Source organism: Alligator mississippiensis, chromosome 13, assembly GCF_030867095.1.
Source record: "Alligator mississippiensis isolate rAllMis1 chromosome 13, rAllMis1, whole genome shotgun sequence".
Classification (NCBI taxonomy): domain Eukaryota; kingdom Metazoa; phylum Chordata; order Crocodylia; family Alligatoridae; genus Alligator; species Alligator mississippiensis.
The window spans coordinates 21073508-21093809 of NC_081836.1; the positions used below are offsets into that span (position 1 = coordinate 21073508).

Sequence of the window (20302 nt, forward strand, 5' to 3'; positions counted from 1 at the left end):
GTGGAACTCCCCAAGTGGCAGCTGGCTATCTTCACTGCATGGGATAGCATTTGTAATATTTATACCTTAATGAATTATTGATGTTGCTAGGTTACAGAATTTCACACTTTTCTTTCATATGATTTAGCCATAATTAAAATATGGGACACATTTTAGCAATGGAATATATGTATTTTTGCCAGACTCGAGAGAGAGAGGGGAAAATTTCCCCAAAACGTTCTTTTTTAGGACTAATTAATAAGAATGTTACAGTGCTTTTCATCTACAGACCATGGAGAAAGGGAATTTACTGCATATCTGCTATCCCAGGGTAATGAGCTCATGTTCTAGGTTTCCTGCAGCATTGGTTCAACCTATTGGGTGCTTAAGCACAGTGGAATAGAATTGCACTTAAGTCACTGAAAAACTGTTAATACGAAAGACAGGTGAGTTCTCCACCACATGGATTTTTATGACTTACCTTTAAGGCATACATGACAGAATGTCACAAAACTTCATGCTTTAATGGATTTTCAGAAGAATTTGAACAGCGTAAAATAGAATCACACTTAGGCACGTAGACCAGGGTCTGGCCCATAGCATCTGTATTTTTGTTTTGGGGTTTTTTTTTTTTAAACTGTTCTTGCTAGACTTTGTAGAATCATAGAAAAGCAGAGCTGGAAGAAATGTCAGGAGATCTAGTCCAACCCCATGCTCAAATCAGGACCTTCATTGTCCAAATCACCCCATACAAGTCCTTGTCTAATCCATTTCTGGAACTACACAAATCAACTCTGCTGCATAATCACTGCATATTGTCCAAAGACACTGAAAGCACCATGACCTGCCACAGAGAAAACAGGGGGACAAGGACTGTCAATATCCCACCACTTCAAGGATTGTTAAAACACACTCAAGATCCAAGGAAGAAGGTCATCCCTCCCATCCCTGAGGAAGGTAAAAACTTCTACAGTCCATAAAAAGTCCTTCCTGATTCTCAATGTGGTGATCAGGCTGGTCTTGAGCAGAGGGGCAAATTCCTCTAACCATAAATCTTCCAACAGGTTTTAGTCCCAGCAAGAGCACTGGCACAACCCAGTCAAGATCCTGAGATTTGGCTGCCTCCAACAACCAATGCATCTGAGGAAGGTGTGGGGAGAAAAAACCCTCACCCCTGCAGCTACACAAGAGGAGGGGAATCCTTCTTGGCCCCATGTGGCAACCAGCAAAGCTAGAAGCTTGAGGAATAAACAACTTCATCTGTACTATTTTCAACTCTGCGTGACATTGATATTTCATTTAGTGAAATATCAAATAAGACAGGGGTGGGCAAAATATGGCCCACGGACCAGACCCGGCCTGCCAGACCATTCTATCTGGTCTGCAGGTCCCCTAAAACATCTCATGGATTTCATAGACATTAGGGCCGGAAGGGACCTCAGAAGATCAAGTCCAGGCCCCTGCCCAAAGGGCAGGAAAACAGCTGGGGTCATAGGATCCCAGCAAAATAAGCATCCAATTTACTCTTGAAGGTGTTCAATGTAGATGCTTGAACCACCTCTGATGGCAGGCTATTCCAGACCTTGAGGGCTCGGACAGTAAAGAAATTCTTCCTTATGTCCAGCTTGAAATGGTCTTGCAGTAGTTTATAACCATTCGACCTCGTCATCCCTTGGGGTGCGCTGGTGAACAAATGTTCCCTCAGATACTGGTGGTCACCCCTGATAAACTTATAGGTGGCCATCAAATCACCCCTGAGCCTGCGCTTTTCTAGGCTGAAGAGCCCCATAGCTCTCAGCCTGTCGTAAGGTCTGTTCTCCTGACTCTGATCATGCGCGTGGCTCTTTAGAAAATTAATATTTATCTGCCCCTGGCCACCTGTCAAAGATGAAAGGAGCCAGGGGCACTAGGATCCAGGGGAAACCATGGTAGACTCCTGCAAGAGCAAGGCCTGCTCAGCCTCACCCTCGCCCCCAGCCAGAAGCCCCTGCCTAGCAAAGGCTTCTGGCCTGGGACTGTGTGGCTGTTGTTGCCTGCACTGGAGTGGAAAATTCAGGTAAGGGGGGGGGGGGGCAGGGGAGGACCTTGGGCAATCGCCCCAGTCCTCGGGGCTGGGCCAGCTCCTGTTGAGTCCCGTGGTCTGGCCATGCAGCCAGGAGCCACATGGTGCAGAGTGGCCAGCGGGTGGACAGGAAAGTGGTGGCAGGGGGTGGAAGTGAGCAGCGGGCTTTCTGCCCTCTCTCGCTGGCACAGCCGAGCCCAGCTCAGTAGACCCCTGCCAGCCTGTACCCTGTGCTCCTGCTGCCTCGCTTTGGGCCCCGCTGGCACTGGCCCTGGGACACCGGCATAGGCCCTGCACTCCTGTCTAGCTGTCACTAGCTCCCGCGCGCCCACTCACTTCCACTCCCTGACCCAGCCCCACCATGCAGGCGGGGACAAGAGTGCGCAGCCCCGACCCTGTGCCCCTGCACTCGTCCATCTGGGCTGAGCAACAGCGGCATGGAACAAACTGCTGCTCAACTTGGGAGGGAAAAGCAGCCCCTCCCCGTCCTCTGGCCAACGCTTCCTGGTGCAGCCACCCAGAGCCCACATGGAGCTGCCTGTGTCTCTGCTGCATCACTGCCGCCTCTGGGCTGTCCCGCGGGGCAGCAGTGGCTGTGGAGAGCAGGCATAGGCAGCCCTGCGCGGGCTCCAAGCACCTGTACCAGGGAGTGCTGGCAGCGGGAGAGGCTGCTTTTCGCCCACGCGAAACAGCAGTTTGTCCTATGCTGCCACTGCTCAGCCTGGGCCCCATGCTGGCTCCGGGCTCACCCCTCAGGGCCCACTGAGTGGCGGCAGCAGCAGCTGGTTACAAACAGTTGCTCCAGGTAGAGGAAAGCGCCCCCTGCCTTTGCAGCTGCTGGCTGCCCGTGCTAGGCTAGGCTAGGATGAGGCTCCTTCACCACTGTTTGTGAGCTGCCCTGTGTGGCTGCTCCACACGACCACTGCTGCCGCATGGGGCAGCTCGCAAGCGGTGGTGAAGGAGCCTCATCCCACCTACTGAGGCATGGGTGGCCACAGCAAACATTACCCAATGGTTGGAGGGGGGACGACTTTCCTCTGCCCCAACCACCAGTTTGCCCTGCTGCTGCTCAGCCCCAACAGGTGAGCCCAGAGCCGGTGCTGGGACCAGGCTGAACAGTGACAGCATGGGACAAACTGGTGCTCATTGCGGGGGGGGAAAGCAGCCCCTCCCCCTCCTGCTACTTCCTGGTTTAGCCGCTCTGATCCAACTTCGGGACAGCCTTAGTTTCCAGTGTCCTGTGCCACATCCCTGCCAGCTCATGCTACCCCTGGGGAATCCCTATGCTGCCCCCAGGAACAGCCAGTCTCTTCTGGCAGCCCGCAGCATCTGGGCAGCTGCAGGAGCCTCTGGAATGCAAAAGCAGCCGCAGGCCCAGTCCTGCTCCTGATAGAGCCTTCCTGCTCATCCCAGGGCCATGGGTGATCTGCCAGCAGGCTGCCAGGCCCCTGCTACGCGGAAGGGCCCGGGCCTTTGCTTGAGGTGCCACCACCCCCTGGGGCCAGCTGAAGGGGGAGCCAGCAGGGCTATTGCTGCCCTAAGCCTTAGGAGCCTGATACCAATTTTGCACCACCTCCCTGGGCTTCCAGCACCCCATACTGGGTCCCTGCTGGCTTGTGCTGCCCTCAGCAGCTCTGGGACACCCCCCCCCCCCCCCCATGCTCCCACAGGGCCAGGAAGGAGCTACCCCGGTGGCCTCCGGCTTCCTGAGAGCTGCAGGAGCCCCCAGAATGCAAAAGTGGCCATAAGCCTGATCCTTCTTTTGCTTCGGGCCCGATCCGAGTCTCCGCAGGTGCCTATCCCCAGACCAGGCTGCCAGGGAGGCAGGCATCCGCCTGGGCGGCCTGGGTCCAATCCTTTCACCTACAAGATTCTTTTCCCCAGACAAGTGAGCACGTGTTGTGGGAGAAAACTCTCTGGAGTTTGTTGGTTAGCCATATAGGAAGTAGGCAACGCGGGTAAAAGTTTTACTGCAGTATATTCGCTTGAGTAATGACTATAAGCCAGCAAAGAGGTAAAATGCCGCCCCCCCCCCCCCCCCCAAGGGTGAGGCGTTCTTTTATACTTTTTATAATAAGACAAGACTACAGGGTTAACAAAAGTAATACTTGGACAGTGTTTTATAAATTTTTATAACAGTATATTTCTGTTAAACTGAACTAGCACTTTTAAAAAACTGAAGTTAAGTAACAGTAACATTATGATACGTTAGTAAAAACTTGCACAGTAGTAGATATTTCTTAAGGACACGATCATTGTACTTAGAACAATGCCTTCTTTGTCTTATCTTGTTCCTTGCTGTAGCTGATTTACAGCACACAGATACAGATTCACTTGCTGCATTTCACTCAGAAAATGGTTAACACAGTTAAAAGAATTACTTAACATAAGCTAATGGCTGGCTTAGTTATTATTCTGCCTTGTGGTCAGCAGCATTGCTAGGCCACAGGTCATGCCTTGTATTCAGCTGCAAAACTAATACTTCTCAATAATCTAAATTATTGTTAACCTAACAGCATGCTATCAGAAAACTATTTTATTTCAGGGTAATAACAAACTTGCCCACCACACACGGGATCAAGACTGCGCTTGCTCATCTCCGCCTGTACCGTGGGGCTGGGGTGGGGGGAACTGGGAGCAAGCAGGAGCCAGTGACATCCAGATAGGAGCGTGGGGCCAGCACGTGCCGGGGCTCTATGGAGCCAGGGCAGTTTTTTCCTCTCTCCCTACTGGCCAACCTAGCCCAGCTTCATAGACCCCTGCCAGCCTGTGCCCCGTGCTCCTGCTGCCCTGTTCTGGGCCCTGCTGGTGCAGGCCCCGTACTCCCACACACCTGCTCACTTCCACTTTCCCTGTGCCCACCGCCACTTTCCCTGCTTTTCTGCCCACCTGCCAGCCACTCTGCGCCACAGAGGAAAGCGGCTCTGCACCTCATACCCACAATACCATATGCACACACGCACATATCCCTATACCCACCCACTCATACCCCCAACACCCCTGCATACTCCACACAATATATGAGTAAGACTACATTTTGAGCTATTGTGCAATCACTTCTACATATATAGCACAAACGCACACAAATCAGGACAAAAAATATATTTTTTTTTAAATTCAATTAAAATATATTATTATGGGTGTTTGATTTTTTTTTTTTTTTAAGTCTATAATTTGTTTTTCCCCCTAAGATGGCAAAAAATCTTCCCCAAAGGAGTACTTCCAGGGGCAAAGGGAGGGACTTCCAGTGGCAAAGGTCAGGGGCTAGGGGGCAGGACTTCTGGTCCCAAGATGGTGCCTGGGGGTGGGACACCTGTCAAGGGGCAGGGATACCCATGCAGCCCTCGAGAGCTTTCCAAAATCTCAGTAAGCGGCCCTCTGCCCAAAATAATTGCCCGCCTCTGAATTAAGATGTGTTGAGGAATCCCTGCCTACGTGTTGGAAGGGATCTCTTAGTTAATCTGATTTAATTCTTTGTATGAATTAAGGAATATTATTCCTAAATCATCCCTATCCAATGCCTATCCAGTTTCCCCTTGAAAACCTCCAACAAAGGACATTCTACAACTTCCCTGGGCAGTCTAGTCTGTTTCACTCTCTCACTGTTCTAACAGTAAGGCAGGTTTGGGTTTTTTTTCTGGAGACGTTTTGTACCCATCTTATTTATTCTCATGTAAAGAAAGATCAATACCACATTTGCTCACTTTCTCACTTCCGTGATCAGGGCTGAAGTGCTAGACTTCAGAAAAGCTAACTTCAGTGTGCTCAGGAGATTAGTCAGTGAGGCATTAAAGCTCAAGAACAGTGGCAAAATGGGGGTCCAGGAGGGGTGGTCATTCCTCAAGGGAGCAGTCCTACAGGCGCAGAAGGAGACAATTCTATTGAGCATAAAAGGGGATAAAGGGGCCAAGAAGCCCTCTTGGCCAGGAAAGCCTAAGGGCAAAGAAAGAGGTATACAGGCTGTGGAAATGGGGTAGCTACCAAGGAGGAATATACCTCCCTTGTTCACACTTGCAGGGAATCAGGAAGGCCAAAGCAGGATTAAAAGTTAGGCTTGGGACAAAAATTAAGGACAGCAAAAAGTCCTTCAGGTATATAGGGAGCAAAAGGAAGGCACAGGATAGCATAGGACCCCTACAGCACAAACTAGGGTAATTGGTGACAGAGAGTGGGGACAAAGCTGAACTCTTCAATGAGTTCTTTGCATCTGTATTCCTAGACACAGACCACGACAGATCTCCCAGTTGGATCATAGGTAGACACAGGAGGTACACCAGCCCACCAACTGTTAGCACAGACTTAGTGAAAGGGCACTTGGAAGGGCTGGATGTGTTCAAATCAGTGGGCCCAGATTAACTTCATCTAAGGGTGCTGAATTAATTGGCTGGTGTCATAGCAGCCACTGGCATGGCTGTTCAAGCACTCATGGTGTTCTGGTCAGGTCCCAGAGGACTGGAAAAGGGCCAGTGTGGTCCCTATTTTCAAAAAGGGGAGGAGGGATGAACCAGGAAACTATAGGCCAGTTAGTCTCACCTCTATCCTTGGGGAAAACTCTGGAAAAAAGTCATTAAGGATCACATTTGTGGGAGCCCAGCAGGGGAAATAATGCTGAAAGGAAATCAGCATGGGTTCATTGCAGGTAGATCCTGCCTGACCTTGTTTCTTTTTATGACCAGGTCACAAAATGCTTAAATGCAGGAGTTGAGGTAGATGTCATCTACCTAGACTTTAAAGAAGGCCTTCGATGCGGTAGCGCATTCCATACAGTGCGACACCCAGAGAGCGGTGGTGGATGGGTCGATATCGACCTGGAAAGATGTGGGCAGTGAAGTCCAGCAAGGCTTAGTCCTTGGACTGGTGCTATTCAGTATCTTCATCAGTGACTTGGACAGGAGTGTAGAGAGCACCCTGTCCAAATTTGCAGATTATACCAAATTATGGGGCAAAATTAACACAGCAGAGGGTGGGGAATGAATCCAGGCATATCTGGACAGGTTGCAAAAATGGGCAGAATGAAATAGGATGCAGTTCAACAAAGACAAGTGCAAAGTGCTGCACCTGGGCAAAAAGAGCCACGAACACACTTGCAAGCTGGGGGTTGACCTTCTCAGCAACACAGCAGTGGAAAGGGATTTTGGAGTCATAGTTGACTCCAAGACGAACACGAGTCATCAGTGTGATGAAGTGATCTACAAAGCTAACCTCATTTTATCGTGCATTAGCAGGTGCATGACGAACAGGTCCAGGGAGGTGATGCTTCCCCTCTATGCAGCACTGGTCAGGCTGCAGTTGGAGTACTGCATCCAGTTTTGGGTACCACGCTTCAAGTGGGATTTGGAGAATCTTGAAAGGGTTCAGAGGAGGGTCACTCATATGATCAGAGGCCTACAGGCAAGGCCTTACGAGGAAAGACTGAGGGACCTAGATCTCTTCAGCCTTCGCAAGAGAAGGCTGAGAGGTGATCCTGTGGCTGCCTATAAATTCATTAGGGGAGGGTAGCAGGGATTAGGAGATGCTCTCTTTACTAGGGCACCCTCTGGAGTAACTAGGAACAATGGCCACAAATTGATGGAGAGCAGATTTAGGTTAGACATCAGATAGAACTTCTTCACAGTAAGGATTGCCAGAATCTAGAATGGGCTTCCAAAGGAGGTGGTGCTCTCCTCTACCTTGGGGGTCTTTAAGAGAAGGCTGGACAAGCACCTAGCTGGGGTCATCTGACCCCAGCACTCTTTCCTGCCCAGGGCAGGGGGTCAGACTCCATGACCTACCTCAGGTTCCTTCCAACCCTAACATCTTTGAATCTATGAGGAAGAGGTTCGGCTCAAAGGGAGGGATGAAAAGGAAGAGAAGGAGGGACCCTTTGTTACTCTCGAGTCTGCTTTTGTATTCTCCTTTCCTCTTGATGACTCTTGATCTGTGGCTATCCCTGGTTGGTTGTCTTTCTGTGGTTACGCTATTCACATGTTATGTCATGAACACATTCCAAATCCATTACATGCCCACATACTAATTTGGTCTTTCCAGGCCTTCTCTTAATGTGGTCTGTTTCCCCCAAAACCGGGACTCAGGACCCCCCCACCCCCGCTCTGAGGCCTGGTTAGCTGGTGCCACTTTTACCTTGTGTTATGTGCAGTATGGTAGAGCTGTGTGAAATGGTACTGTTTCATTTCGACTTCCATTTTTCCGTTTTGAAGGGATGGTGTTTTGTTTTGCTGTTTCAAAGCACTGTTCCATCTCATTTCATCGAAATGGTTTATCTGTTTCTACACATTTTGATGTTTCACCCATAGGCTATAATGAGGAATCATGAAAATGCCTATAACTTTGTCATTTCTTGCCTGATTCGGATGAACATTGCAGGGATGGTAGCCCCTTCTGAGGGCATGAAGCCTGCCACGTTTCAAGGAGATAGGTGCAGGACTTTCTGGGAAACTGCACCTCAAACTGTTCAAAGCAAAACTCATATCACTTGGTGGCAGCAGCAGCCTGCTGTCATCCCGTGCATACATCTGGGGGCCTGCGCCTCCTGGGAGGGCTGCAAGGCTGTGCCGGACTCTTCTCAGGGGACATGGGCCCTCGGATCTGCACGCAGGATGACATCAGGCTGCCGCGGGTGACTGGAGCCAGTAGCAGCACCAGTCTTCCCAGCACTTGGCATGGGCTGTGCCCATTGCCAGTCCCAGCCAGTAGCGGCAACCTGCTGTCATCCTGTGTGCAGATCCAGGGGGCCGTGCCCCCCAGGAGGAGTCTGGCACACCCCTGCAGCCCTTCCAGGGGGCATGGGCCTTTGGATCTGCGTGTGGGTGTTCAGCAGGCTGCTGCTGCCTGCTGGGGAAATAGCCATCATCAGCTGGCAGCAGCAGTCTACTGTCATCCCACATCATCTGGGGGCCCGGAAAGAGCTGGGGAAAAGATCGGGGAGCTGGGGAAGCCGACTGGGAACTGGGGAATGTTCAGGGATCTAAACATTCCCCCAGCCCATGGTTCAATTCCCCAGCTCTGATCGCTTCCCCCAGCTCTCTGATCACTTCCCCAGCTCTTCCAAGGGGGCACGGGCCCCCGGATCTGTGCGCCGGTTTTCAGCAGGCTGCTGCTGTAGGACTAGACAGACTGCTACACAAAGTCTGTTGCCATTCCTATGCTTCCATTTACAAAACTTAATTTTAGATTTCCAGTGCTGCACACATTCCAAGGTGATGCAGGAAGCGAGTCCTAAAGGTTTGTTCTGTGACTAAACTAACCTTCTTTCTCTAGTGTATGTGGATGATGCTTCATGGATGCGCTATATTCCTCCTCTGCCAGTACACAGGGAATTTGGATATGGCTGGGCTCTTGTCAGTGACATTCTTCTTTGCCTACCTCTCTCCGTCTTTGTCCAGATAGTGCAAGTCAGTTACAAGGTACTGTGCTTCCTTCTGCTTCATATTTGGTATAATGTAATATTCAGTGTTAATGAATACAAAGCAGGGCAAGTGCACTTAGCTCATGCTATCATAGTCAATAGAAACTTTTTCGTTTCTCTGGTTTTCTGGAAGAAAATAATCGCTTGTCAGTGACTGGATGATGTCCAGCCCTGCAGAGTTCCTGGTTCTTAACCTAATGCTCTTGTAGAACCTTCCTTTTGCAAAGTAAGATGGCTAGAAAGCTGCATTGTGTACACCAGTACTTGTATTTGTTTAAACTAATTTCTGAATGTAGTCATCAGCTGACCATGTTCTCATTTAGATTTTAGTCAGTTGTCTTATTTGGTTAATTTTCTATTAAATAACTCTAGGTGGATGGTCTTGAGGATTTTCTAAATGATCCATTGAAAAAACACATGTTGATCAGATTTCTTCCAAGGCCAGTTCGACAACAACTTCTCTATAAGAGGCAAGTATTCAGATGATTTCACTGGGAGGTGGGGAGGGAAATAAGGATGATTAGTTGATCTCCTAGTACAATGATTTTCAACCAGGGTGTTGCAAGATTCTTTAAGTGTTCCATAGGTTATTATGTAATGTTAACATTGTCAAGTGTGGAAACACCTACACAATTTAATTTGCAAAATCAACCTACAGATTTTAAATAGGACTCCATAGTATCAAAAACTTTCTAACCTGTTATGTATGGTCTTTCTGAGTTCTTTGCAGCAGAAAAATTGCTGTTATTTTTCTACTGTCAAAAAATAATGACAGCTAAGAATGGACTTTTGCTGAGAGGTTCCATGAGCCTAAAAATGTTGAGATCCTCTGTCATAATGAATATACTGGGTCCCTAGGGGAACTTTATAAATCTAAAAGATGGTTTAAAAAAATGTAGGGTGCAGAAGAAGGAAGTAACTATTAAGCAAAGTGATTGGGGAGTTGTTGGGCAAATTAGTTTCATTGCTGAAGAAAGACTTAGTTCTAAGAGGAGGTCTCATTGGTTAGAGGTTCACTGAAGATAACTGTGAATCCATGCACAATGTCCATGATGGAGAGGTGTTTATAGTATCGCTTGATCAGAATTTTGGCTCATTTTCCTCAAGCCCCAGGTTTGTCTCCTTACAGAAGCATCCAGGTCTGGCAGACAATTACTGTGAAGTAACAGAAAAAAGTAGCAAAGACAGCTTATGTTTGCTCTTTCCTAACCTTTGAATTCTTGATTTTGGAACTATAACATTCTAATTTTGTAAACTGAAATCTGGATTTAAATTTGCAGAGCAGAAATTCATTAGCGTAGAAATGTATTGACCCTCCACGGTTATCAGACAGATTGGAACCTTTTACATTTACTACACAAATCTGTTACGTGAGATAATGGATAACAGATACAGTAGTAGCTTACTTATCATCTGAACCAGCCAGCAGGGGAAGATGAGGCAGTTTGCCATTGTGTTTCATAGCAGAGGAATGTTTAGTCTTGGGAATCCTGATTCCCAAGACTTCTGCTATCTTTTGAAGCTCTTGTTTCTGCTTCTGTCTTATCCAGCCTGTCAATATTCACTTCCTTCTGGTTACTCCTTTTTTATTCCAGTTAACTACCTTATTCTTCTCCATGCTTCTTGAGTTCCAGAAGAGGGACTGTTGCGAGCACAGAAGAGAGATGTCCCTGCTTTTAATTCTGGTGTTTTGCCACTATAGTAATTGGTCATCATTAGCTCATAGGATCAGTTGTACTTTTCACGCTTGCAAACCTGGACAGAGGGAGCAGCTCAGTGCAGATGAAATATGTAGATTTCTGTTGTGTATATACAAGATACAACTCTTCCCTTTTCCCCCCTCCTCCCAAGGTTTACAGTTTTTATTGGAATGCCAAAACAGTTTTCTGATACCAGATAGCCACTCTGACAAATTCTGAGTCCTTGGCATTACAGAGTGGAGACATTATAGTTTCTCAGAGAAAGAGGAGAATTTTCATCACATGGAAAACTACATTTTATCTAGCCTAATTCTTGGAGGCACTTACATTTTTCTGAATTATTTTGCCTTCACTAGAAACAGTATAAAATGTTTCAGGTTGGCTGTTTTTCTATGCCATATTGTTAGGTAGCCTTAACTATAAGATCTTTGCTAGCTCTTGCTGGGAAACAATACATGTAAAGTTATGCGAGTCCAAGTACAAAATCTGTCCCCCTCTATTTCAGTCTTTTTTTTCAAGTTATGCAAAATTGTCTGCAAACATGGAGATGCTGCTTCTTTTATGTAACTGTCAGAGAAGGTTAAACTTATTGCAGATTTTTTCCTGACAATATAGGTTTGGTTCTCATTTAGATATGATGGAAAAGTAGGTTTTCTGTTTTCTGGAAGATTATTATAATTTGGTTTTGGTGCAGACTGGACTGAAAACAAGCATTTTCAAAATTTCCTACAAACTGGGAATTCAGAGAATTTCATTTCAGAAACACCACTGAAACCCTGCAGCAGTTCATTAACGTTAACTTCTTGTCAACATCACTACTACATATTTATCCTGAATATAAAATGTAACTCTTTGTTAGGAGATACATCTTTTCAGTGGTGGAAAACCTGCAGAGGTTATGTTACATGGGCTTGGTACAGTTTGGTCCAACTGAGAAGTTTCAAGACAAAGATCAGGTAATTGAAAACTTGAATGTTACTCACCCGGTGCTTTTCTTTTTTTCTCTCTGATAATACAGATAGTCATGAAATAAGAATTTCCAAATTTGCTATTAGCTTAAGAATTGAGTTGAATATTAGTGTTTAGACTATGTTTGCAACTATGCAGTTCTTAATGATGTAATTGAATTTGTATGGATAATTTCTGTCCGTTTCCCTAGAAAAAGACCGCTTGGAAATGGATACAGGCACAAATAACTTACTTGAGCAAAATATGGACTCAGATAGCATATTCTGCTACAGAACAGTTAAACAATTTCTGGATTTTTCCCTGATCCTAGACATTGGGGGTGACAGGTCATCCATGGAACCCAGAACTGTTTCCGTATAATCCCAATCCAAATTGTTGTTATTTTGACTCATCCCATTTGCTGTAAGCATGGATAACTTGAGTGCAGAAAACAGTCATACTTTCTTATAGGAACTAGAGCAGATTAGACAGTCTAATGTATTCAACTATTTAAACTCTTAGTTGCTTAGTGAGAATTTGTTTTTAAGTAACATGAGACAGTTGTTATATAGGCCCTTTTGCACTAGTACTACTTCAGAACTGTAAAGAAACAGTTTCAGCTATCTTAGAAGTATAGGAAAAAGCAGTTTGTCAGATGGCAAAATAAATCTGGACATGATAACTGTTTTTCATCAGGGTACTAAGGAACTAAAGATTGAGAGGGTCCTAGCCAGTCAGAATAAGTGGCGCCACATGTCCAACTAATAAAACGGTTTAATTGGTGTCTTTTATTGACTCTGTCTCTTGAAATGGCATGTCTTTGACAGGTGTTTGTATATATGAAGAGAAATGCAGTGATTGTTGATACGACTATCTGTGACCCTCACTATAACCTGGCTCAAAGCAGCCGTCCATTTGAAAGACGTTTGTATGTTTTGAACACTATACAGGATGTAGAGAACTTCTGGTTTGATTTACAGTGTGTCTGCCTCAATACTCCATTAGGTATAATATGTTTCAACATTCTCTCTTTCATTTCTACTTTTATCCTCTAGTTCAGGGATCAGCAGTCTAAAGCCCACAGGCTGAATCTGGCCCACAAAGAAGGCTGATCTGGCCTGCAGAGGTCTGATCCAGCACAGGGGATCAGTGGCACAGAGCTGTGATATGCTTCCCATTCTCTCCGGAGTGCTCCTCTCTGCTGTAGAGCGTCCTGCTTCAGCATATCTGTGCTTACCCTTGCAGCAGAAAAGTTTGGAATACACAGTGAGGTTATAAGCATGCAGCTGGCCACTGGGAAAAGGTTCCCAACTTCTGCTCTTGCCTACTCCTGTCGCACCTTTTCCATTTACCCTTTTTACATAAGTTCTTTCTTGTCACCTCTAACCTGCCATCTCTAACTTCACTGGTATAACAACTTATTAAGTAAGTTTTTTAAGCACTAATATTTTCTATAAATTTTCGTGATAGATTCTGTGTGGGATCTGAATGATCTGAAACCGACTGATAGGAAGCCTCCATGAAAGGGGTATTAAGTTTAGAATGAAGCCTGATCATTTGTGCAGGGTATCTTGCAGTCCTTTGAAAGTTTCCACCCATGTTTTCTTATGGAGCTGAGATCCAAGAATAAGAAACAAAGTTATAAAAAAATAGTGCATCCATACCCCCTTTAAGATCTTGCTTGGTCCTGGCCATATTAGATATTAATGCTGTTGAGAACTCAGTATGCTCAAAAATCACTTATTGGTATGTTTTTAATATCATTTACTGAACATTACTAATAAGAGTTTCCTGAGCAAATTTGCAGACAGCACACAGGAAACAACATGAAACCGCAACTGAAGAATTGCAAACACACTGGAAGATAGGAGCACAATTCAGAAGGGTTTTGGCAGATTAGAATGGTAGGCTAGATTCAACAGCACGAAGTTCAATGCTAACCAGTGCCAGGTGCTGCACCTCAAGAAGATTAATCAAAAACACATACAACATGGGTGGCAACTGGCTGGCTGGAAGTGCTCCAGAGGTTATAGGAATCCTGGTGGATCATGGACTCTATATGAGTGTGCAGCATGACATAGCTGCAAAATATTGGCTAATGCAGTTTTGGGCTTCATCAATAGAAACATTAAGTGTAAGACTTAGGGGGTGATAATGCCTCTTTGCTCAACAGTACTTGGATCTCATCTAGAGTACTGTGTGGGGTTTTGGGCTCCACATTTTAAAAAAGGCTCAGAGAAGTTAGAGATGGTCCAGAGGCAGGCAACAAAAATGATAAAGTGCTTGGAAGACAAGGCATATGTGGAGAGGTTGTAAGAAACAGGCATGTTCAGCTTGTGGAAAAGGTGATTAAGAAGGGATATGATTGCACTCATCAGATATCTGAAGGACTGCCATCAAGAAGAAAGAAAACACTTTTTCTCTGTTGCTGCACAGACCAGGATACATACCAATGGCTTGAAGCTGCAGCAGGGTAGGTTTAGATTGGATATCAGCCAAAACTACTACTTCACTTTTAGAACAGTGAGACTGTAGATTAGGCTCCCCAGGGAAGTCATGGAATCTCCTTCACTGGATGTTTTCAAAAGAGGTTAGATGAAGCATTGATCATGGGAGATCTAGGACAGGACAGTCCAGCCTCTAAATGGGCTGCATGTTTACAGCCTCTAAATGGCTACATGGGCTGCATGTTTACATTGTTTGCCCTGCTTTTGGTTTACCTGAACTTCAAGAAATGTTACAGTTAGAAAGCATACAAAGACAGTATATGAGGTTTTAGTTATTGTCACTAGGTTTAGAATTTTTAGAAAACCTGGTATTTACTGTTTAAAAAACAAAAAAGATTATTAAGTATATTAATATACAAGTGCTGCCATACAGTCCCCCCCACCAGTTTTGTTTTTCTAGCATGCTAGCACCTTACAAGGTAGACATTGCAGTTTTTTCAGCACTCCGGCCAAAAATGTTTCCTACTCCTGGACCAGATTCTGTCCTACATTCTAGCTCTAGTTTATTATACAGACAGCACAAGATGGCTAAAAAACAACTTGGTCTGGCCAGTGACAGTTTCCCCGATGTGAGAAACTTTTCTCAGCTTCTGTTATGGAAGTACATGCTTTATATGTAGAGAAATAGTTAAGAAGGTGTCACCAACAGTAGTGTAAGGGGTACACCTCTTGTCAAACTGTTAAGCCCTGCTCTACCAACTCTTAATTTTTGTACTATAAAAATGCATCTACCTTACTCATTTGCCAACACTTTGCCATGATGGCCTCAAGCCACCAAAAGCAGGGGGGAACTTTAAGTCACTATTAGAATGCAGAACTGAGTTAAATACATTTGTATGTTTAGGTGTTGTCCGCTATCCTCGTGCAAAGAGAAGTAATCTTCAAGGGGAGGAGACCAAAACTGCCCTGGATATGGAAATGGAACAGGAGTCAGCTGTGGATAAACATAACCTTGAACGGAAGTGTGCAATGTTGGAATACACCACGTATGTTGTCTTTTCACCATGTTCTCTCGCTGAATGAATAGGTTAAAATGAACAGTTCTGCTTGTCCACAGGCACAGTCTAACAGATGATACATTGTTGAAGAGACAAAATATGCACATCCCGTTTAATGCTATAAAAAAGTCAGAAGCACTACAGAAATGTTCTTTGAAATAGAGAGGTAGATGGAAGTGCTGGCTCTATTACTTTCCATAGAGCTGCAGCCCAATGAAGACCAGGTCCTGCTGCTCTGTTTACCATTACATTGGGGACCCTGTTGCCATTACCACAGTAGAGGACAGGACTAGTGCTGCTGCCCTGGTGGTGTCAGAAGCAGATTGCTGCTGCCAAAATTGCAGTGCCTTCCAATCACTGTCAATGAATGGCTTCCCACAGATCATTGCTAGCATGCCTGGTGGTTCCCCTTCCCTGGGGGGAAGAGAGAAGTTTGAATCAAGCCCACAGACATGCTCCCCTGGAGCAGGGGAGCAAAGGAAGAGGTGTTTCCCTCTATGGGAACAAAGATAGGGAAATAGGGGGTGGTTTATTGTATTGCTTTTTTATTATCGTTTAATTTTGGATAATATGTTTCCTTGGGGAAGATGAGTGAGTTTTGGGACAGCCACAGGCTACTTTGAGAATGGCAGGAATGAGCTTGGGAGAGATGGTAAGGAAGGGAGGGGATTCCCTTGGTTGTGATGTAGGGGAGCAGGAGAGGGTAGGAATAAGAGGGAATCATATATGCTGTTGCGGAGAGGAATTGTTGCTTTCTTTTATGAAGGTAGTGCATGTGGGTTGGGAAACAGGGTTGGATTGGGTGAGGGAGATACTGTCCTTTGTTAGAAGCAGGAGTGCAGGAAGGAGTAGGTTGGGGTGGATTGCTTTTGAATATTTTTTTTGTGGGGGGAAATGTTTTGGTTGTATATTCTTATTTTAATATTTTATTTTGTTTATATAACTTTTTATCTCTTATAATAAGTCATCTTGAGCTCTTTGGGCTAAGGATGGCAAATACATCAAATAATTAAAAAACCCCTACTACCCTTAGCTGTACAGCATACCTTTGCAGAGACTTTGTAGCATTCTACCCAGGAACCTGTGAATGTATGTACACTAGGGCTGTTCGAAGCTTCAGGCCCTGATTCAATTCAGCCCAATTTGGTGGCTGAATCTCTAAATCTGAATCGAATCAGAGGACCCTTCAATCTCTCTGAATCTAATCAAAACCCTCTGAATTGATTCAGAGAGATTCGGCGATTCGAACATAGACACAGCTTTAAATGTTTTTTCTACATACCTCTAGGTAGCAGGCGGCTTGTAAATGCTGCACTGCTGGGGCTCATGGAGTGTCACACAGAAGCGTGGGGGGGTCCCCAGTGCATTCGGCAGCAGACCCGGAAGTGGACCAGAAACACTTCCGGGTCTGCTGCGGAGCGCACTGGGCCCCCCCCAGGTCCCTGTGGCTCAGCAGCTGGTGTCTCCTGGGTCTGGTTGGGGCACCTGGGGTCCCCCTGCAGCCAATTGCCGAGCTGGGGGAATGCAGGGGGGCCCGCCACGTGCTCCCCAGCAGACCTGGAAGTACTTCTGGTCCACTTCCGGGTCTGCTGCTGAGTGCACTGGGGACTTCTGTGGGGCACTCCATGCACCCCAGCATCGCAGCACTCACAAGCTGCGCTGGTACTTCAAGGTATGTAGAAAAAACTTCTAAAGTTGTGTCTGTCTGAATCCCTGATTCCCTGAATCAGCATTGAATCCTCAGATTTGGATTCCACCAAATCGAATCAGGGACAGTGATCTGAATCAACAAATTGAATCACTGTCCCTGATTCGCGCTGAATCCAAATCAAATAGGGCCTGCTTCGCACACCCCTAATGTACACCCCTTGACACTGTTTTTGTAGCACTACAAAATGCTGAGACATTTCTAGTGCTACAAATTTATGTCTCCCCACAGGCTAAAGCAACATGTGATTTAAATTTATATATTTAGCCTGGTAGAGTTCCCATCTTGGGGTCCATCTACCTAAAAGAGCAGATAGTTGTGATCTTTCCTTTGTTTTCAATTGACAGGTCTAGTTCAAAGACCGGCTTTGTGACCAAGTGACAGTGCTTTGCATTTCCTTGCCAGAGCTGTAACCAAAACTGTAACCAATTTCCCTCCCTAAGCCAGCAGCAGAGAGAAGCTCTTCTCAATATTTTTAGCTTTCACTTCTAATGACTTTCGTACCGCACACCTCCCTTATTGGCCAAGGTCTTCAACTCCAGGCATAAACTGCTGCCAGCCCCCATTTTACAGATGTGCTGTTCTTTCAGTCTTGTATGTTACCTCAATTAAAGACTTTTTAAGTTTATAGCTTCTGTTTTACTTAGCATTCTCTCCAGATCAGTGACCCAGATGGTGGCAAGAATAGTATTTAACACTGCACTTGGAATGTAGTTAACGATTTTGCAGTCACTTTGGTTGCAGCATCTGGTATTCAGTTCTCTTCTTCATCACTGAAAATCCAATTCCTACATCCTGGGTAACAAAATGTAATAGAAAATCAGTATTCTTACCAGCTTTCTTCAAGGTGAGGGTTGAAGAAGTGCACACATACACTCTTTTCTGCAGTTCTACACCAGCTCTAGTTGTTAGTCATTTTGCTCTTTTTGCTGTGCACATGCATTCATTAGCAATGGTCTTGTCATGTTCTCATAAGATAGTTATTGTTTGTTTTTCTCTCTGTCCCTTAGAGGAAGTCGAGAAGCAGTGGATGATGGTACTATTCCTGGGGATGGCTTGGGAGCTGGAGGTCTAGATTCCAGCTTCTATGGCCATTTAAAACGCAATTGGATTTGGACAAGTTACATCATTAACAAAACTAGGAAGGTGAATATTTTAAAGTGGCAATTTAATATTTTTTAAAAATGCTATAAGTTAATATAGTTCACTTTATAGGAATATTTGCCACTTTACCTGTGTGTGTTCTCAGTGGTATGTGTTCTTATGAGGCTTTGTTTTACCAGCGCATTAGACGAACCATAATTAATGACGTGATTAGTTACTTAGCTAACTTCTAATATGAGTCAATTACATATTTGGATCTGGGTTTTGTATGTATTTCTATGCATTTCTCTGAACTGTGTAGCTCCTTATGTGCATGTTTTATTTGTATCTATTTTAATGGCACATTTAGTCAGAAGACAGTTCACTACACATCGTAAGTAAAAAAGCCAAGATATCTAAATAACTGTAGTAGTCTCATACCCACCGTAACATGAAAGTTGGCAGTTGAGGGCGATCCAGGCTGACCTTGACAGGCTCAGGAAATGGGCATATGAGAACCTGATGGTGTTTAAAACTGAAAAAAGCAAGGTTCTCCACCTCAGGAAGAAAAACCTGCAGCATCCTTATAGGCTCAGCAGTGCTACACTGGCTAGCACTACAGATGAAAGGGACTTGGGGGTCATGATTGACCACAAGATGAACATGAGCCTTCAATGTGATGCTGCGGCTAGTAAAGCGAGCAAAATGCTGGCTTGCATCCATAGATGCTTCTCAAGCAAATCCCGGGACGTCATTTTCCCGTTGTACTCGGCCTTAGTGAGGCCGCAGCTGGAGTACTGCATCCAGTTTTGGGCTCCACAATTCAAAAAGGATGTGGAGAAGCTTGAGAGAGTCCAGAGAAGAGCCATGCGTATGATCAGAGGTCAGGAAAACAGACCTTATGACGACAGGCTGAGAGCCACGGGTCTCTTCAGCCTGGAAAAGCACAGGCTGATTCATAGATGTTAGAGTCGGAAGGGACCTCAATAGATCATCGAGTCCGACCCCCTGCATAAGCAGGAAAGAGTGCTGGGTCTAGATGACCCCAGCTAGATACTCATCTAACCTCCACTTGAAGACCCCCAGGGTAGGGGAGAGCACCACCTCCCTTGGGAGCCCGTTCCAGACCTTGGCCACTCGAACTGTGAAGAAGTTCTTCCTAATGTCCAGTCTAAATCTGCTCTCTGCTAGCTTGTGGCCATTGTTTCTTGTAACCCCCGGGGGCGCCTTGGTGAATAAATACTCACCAATTCCCTTCTGTGCCCCCGTGATGAACTTATAGGCAGCCACAAGGTCGCCTCTCAACCTTCTCTTGCGGAGGCTGAAAAGGTCCAGTTTCTCTAGTCTCTCCTCGTAGGGCTTGGTCTGCAGGCCCTTAACCATATGAGTGGCCCTTCTCTGGACCCTCTCCAGGTTATCCGCATCCTTCTTGAAGTGTGGCGCCCAGAATTGCACGCAGTACTCCAACTGCGGTCTGACCAGCGCCCGATAGAGGGGAAGTATCACCTCCTTGGACCTATTCGTCATGCATCTGCTGATGCATGATAAAGTTTCATTGGCTTTTTTGATGGTTTTGTCACACTGCTGACTCATGTTCATCTTGGAGTCCGCTAGGACTCCAAGATCCCTTTCCACTTCCGTGCCACCCAGCAGGTCATTTCCTAGGCTGTAAGTGTGCTGGACATTTTTCCTCCCTAGGTGCAGCACTTTGCATTTCTCCTTGTTGAACTGCATCCTGTTGTTTTCTGCCCACTTGTCCAACCTGTCCAGGTCTGCCTGCAGCTGTTCCCTGCCCTCCGGCGTGTCCACATCTCCCCATAGCTTTGTGTCATCTGCAAACTTGGACAGAGTACATTTCACTCCCTCGTCCAAGTCACTGATGAAGACATTAAAGAGTATCGGTCCAAGGACC

At 45.8% G+C, this 20302-nt stretch overlaps 1 protein-coding gene across 5 annotated transcripts in view; it reads left to right on the plus strand.

Annotated features, from left to right (window-relative positions):
- Positions 1–20302, plus strand: part of GTF3C1 (general transcription factor IIIC subunit 1) — a 163786-nt gene that overhangs the window by 54109 nt on the left and 89375 nt on the right. For all 5 annotated transcript variants that reach the window (XM_014605761.3, XM_014605759.3, XM_019482373.2 and 2 more), the window contains exons 16-21: positions 9299–9444; positions 9819–9916; positions 12006–12102; positions 12922–13099; positions 15446–15587; positions 18318–18453. In XM_014605761.3, coding sequence (XP_014461247.1) covers positions 9299–9444; positions 9819–9916; positions 12006–12102; positions 12922–13099; positions 15446–15587; positions 18318–18453 — 797 coding nt within the window. The remainder of the gene's footprint in view (positions 1–9298; positions 9445–9818; positions 9917–12005; positions 12103–12921; positions 13100–15445; positions 15588–18317; positions 18454–20302) is intronic.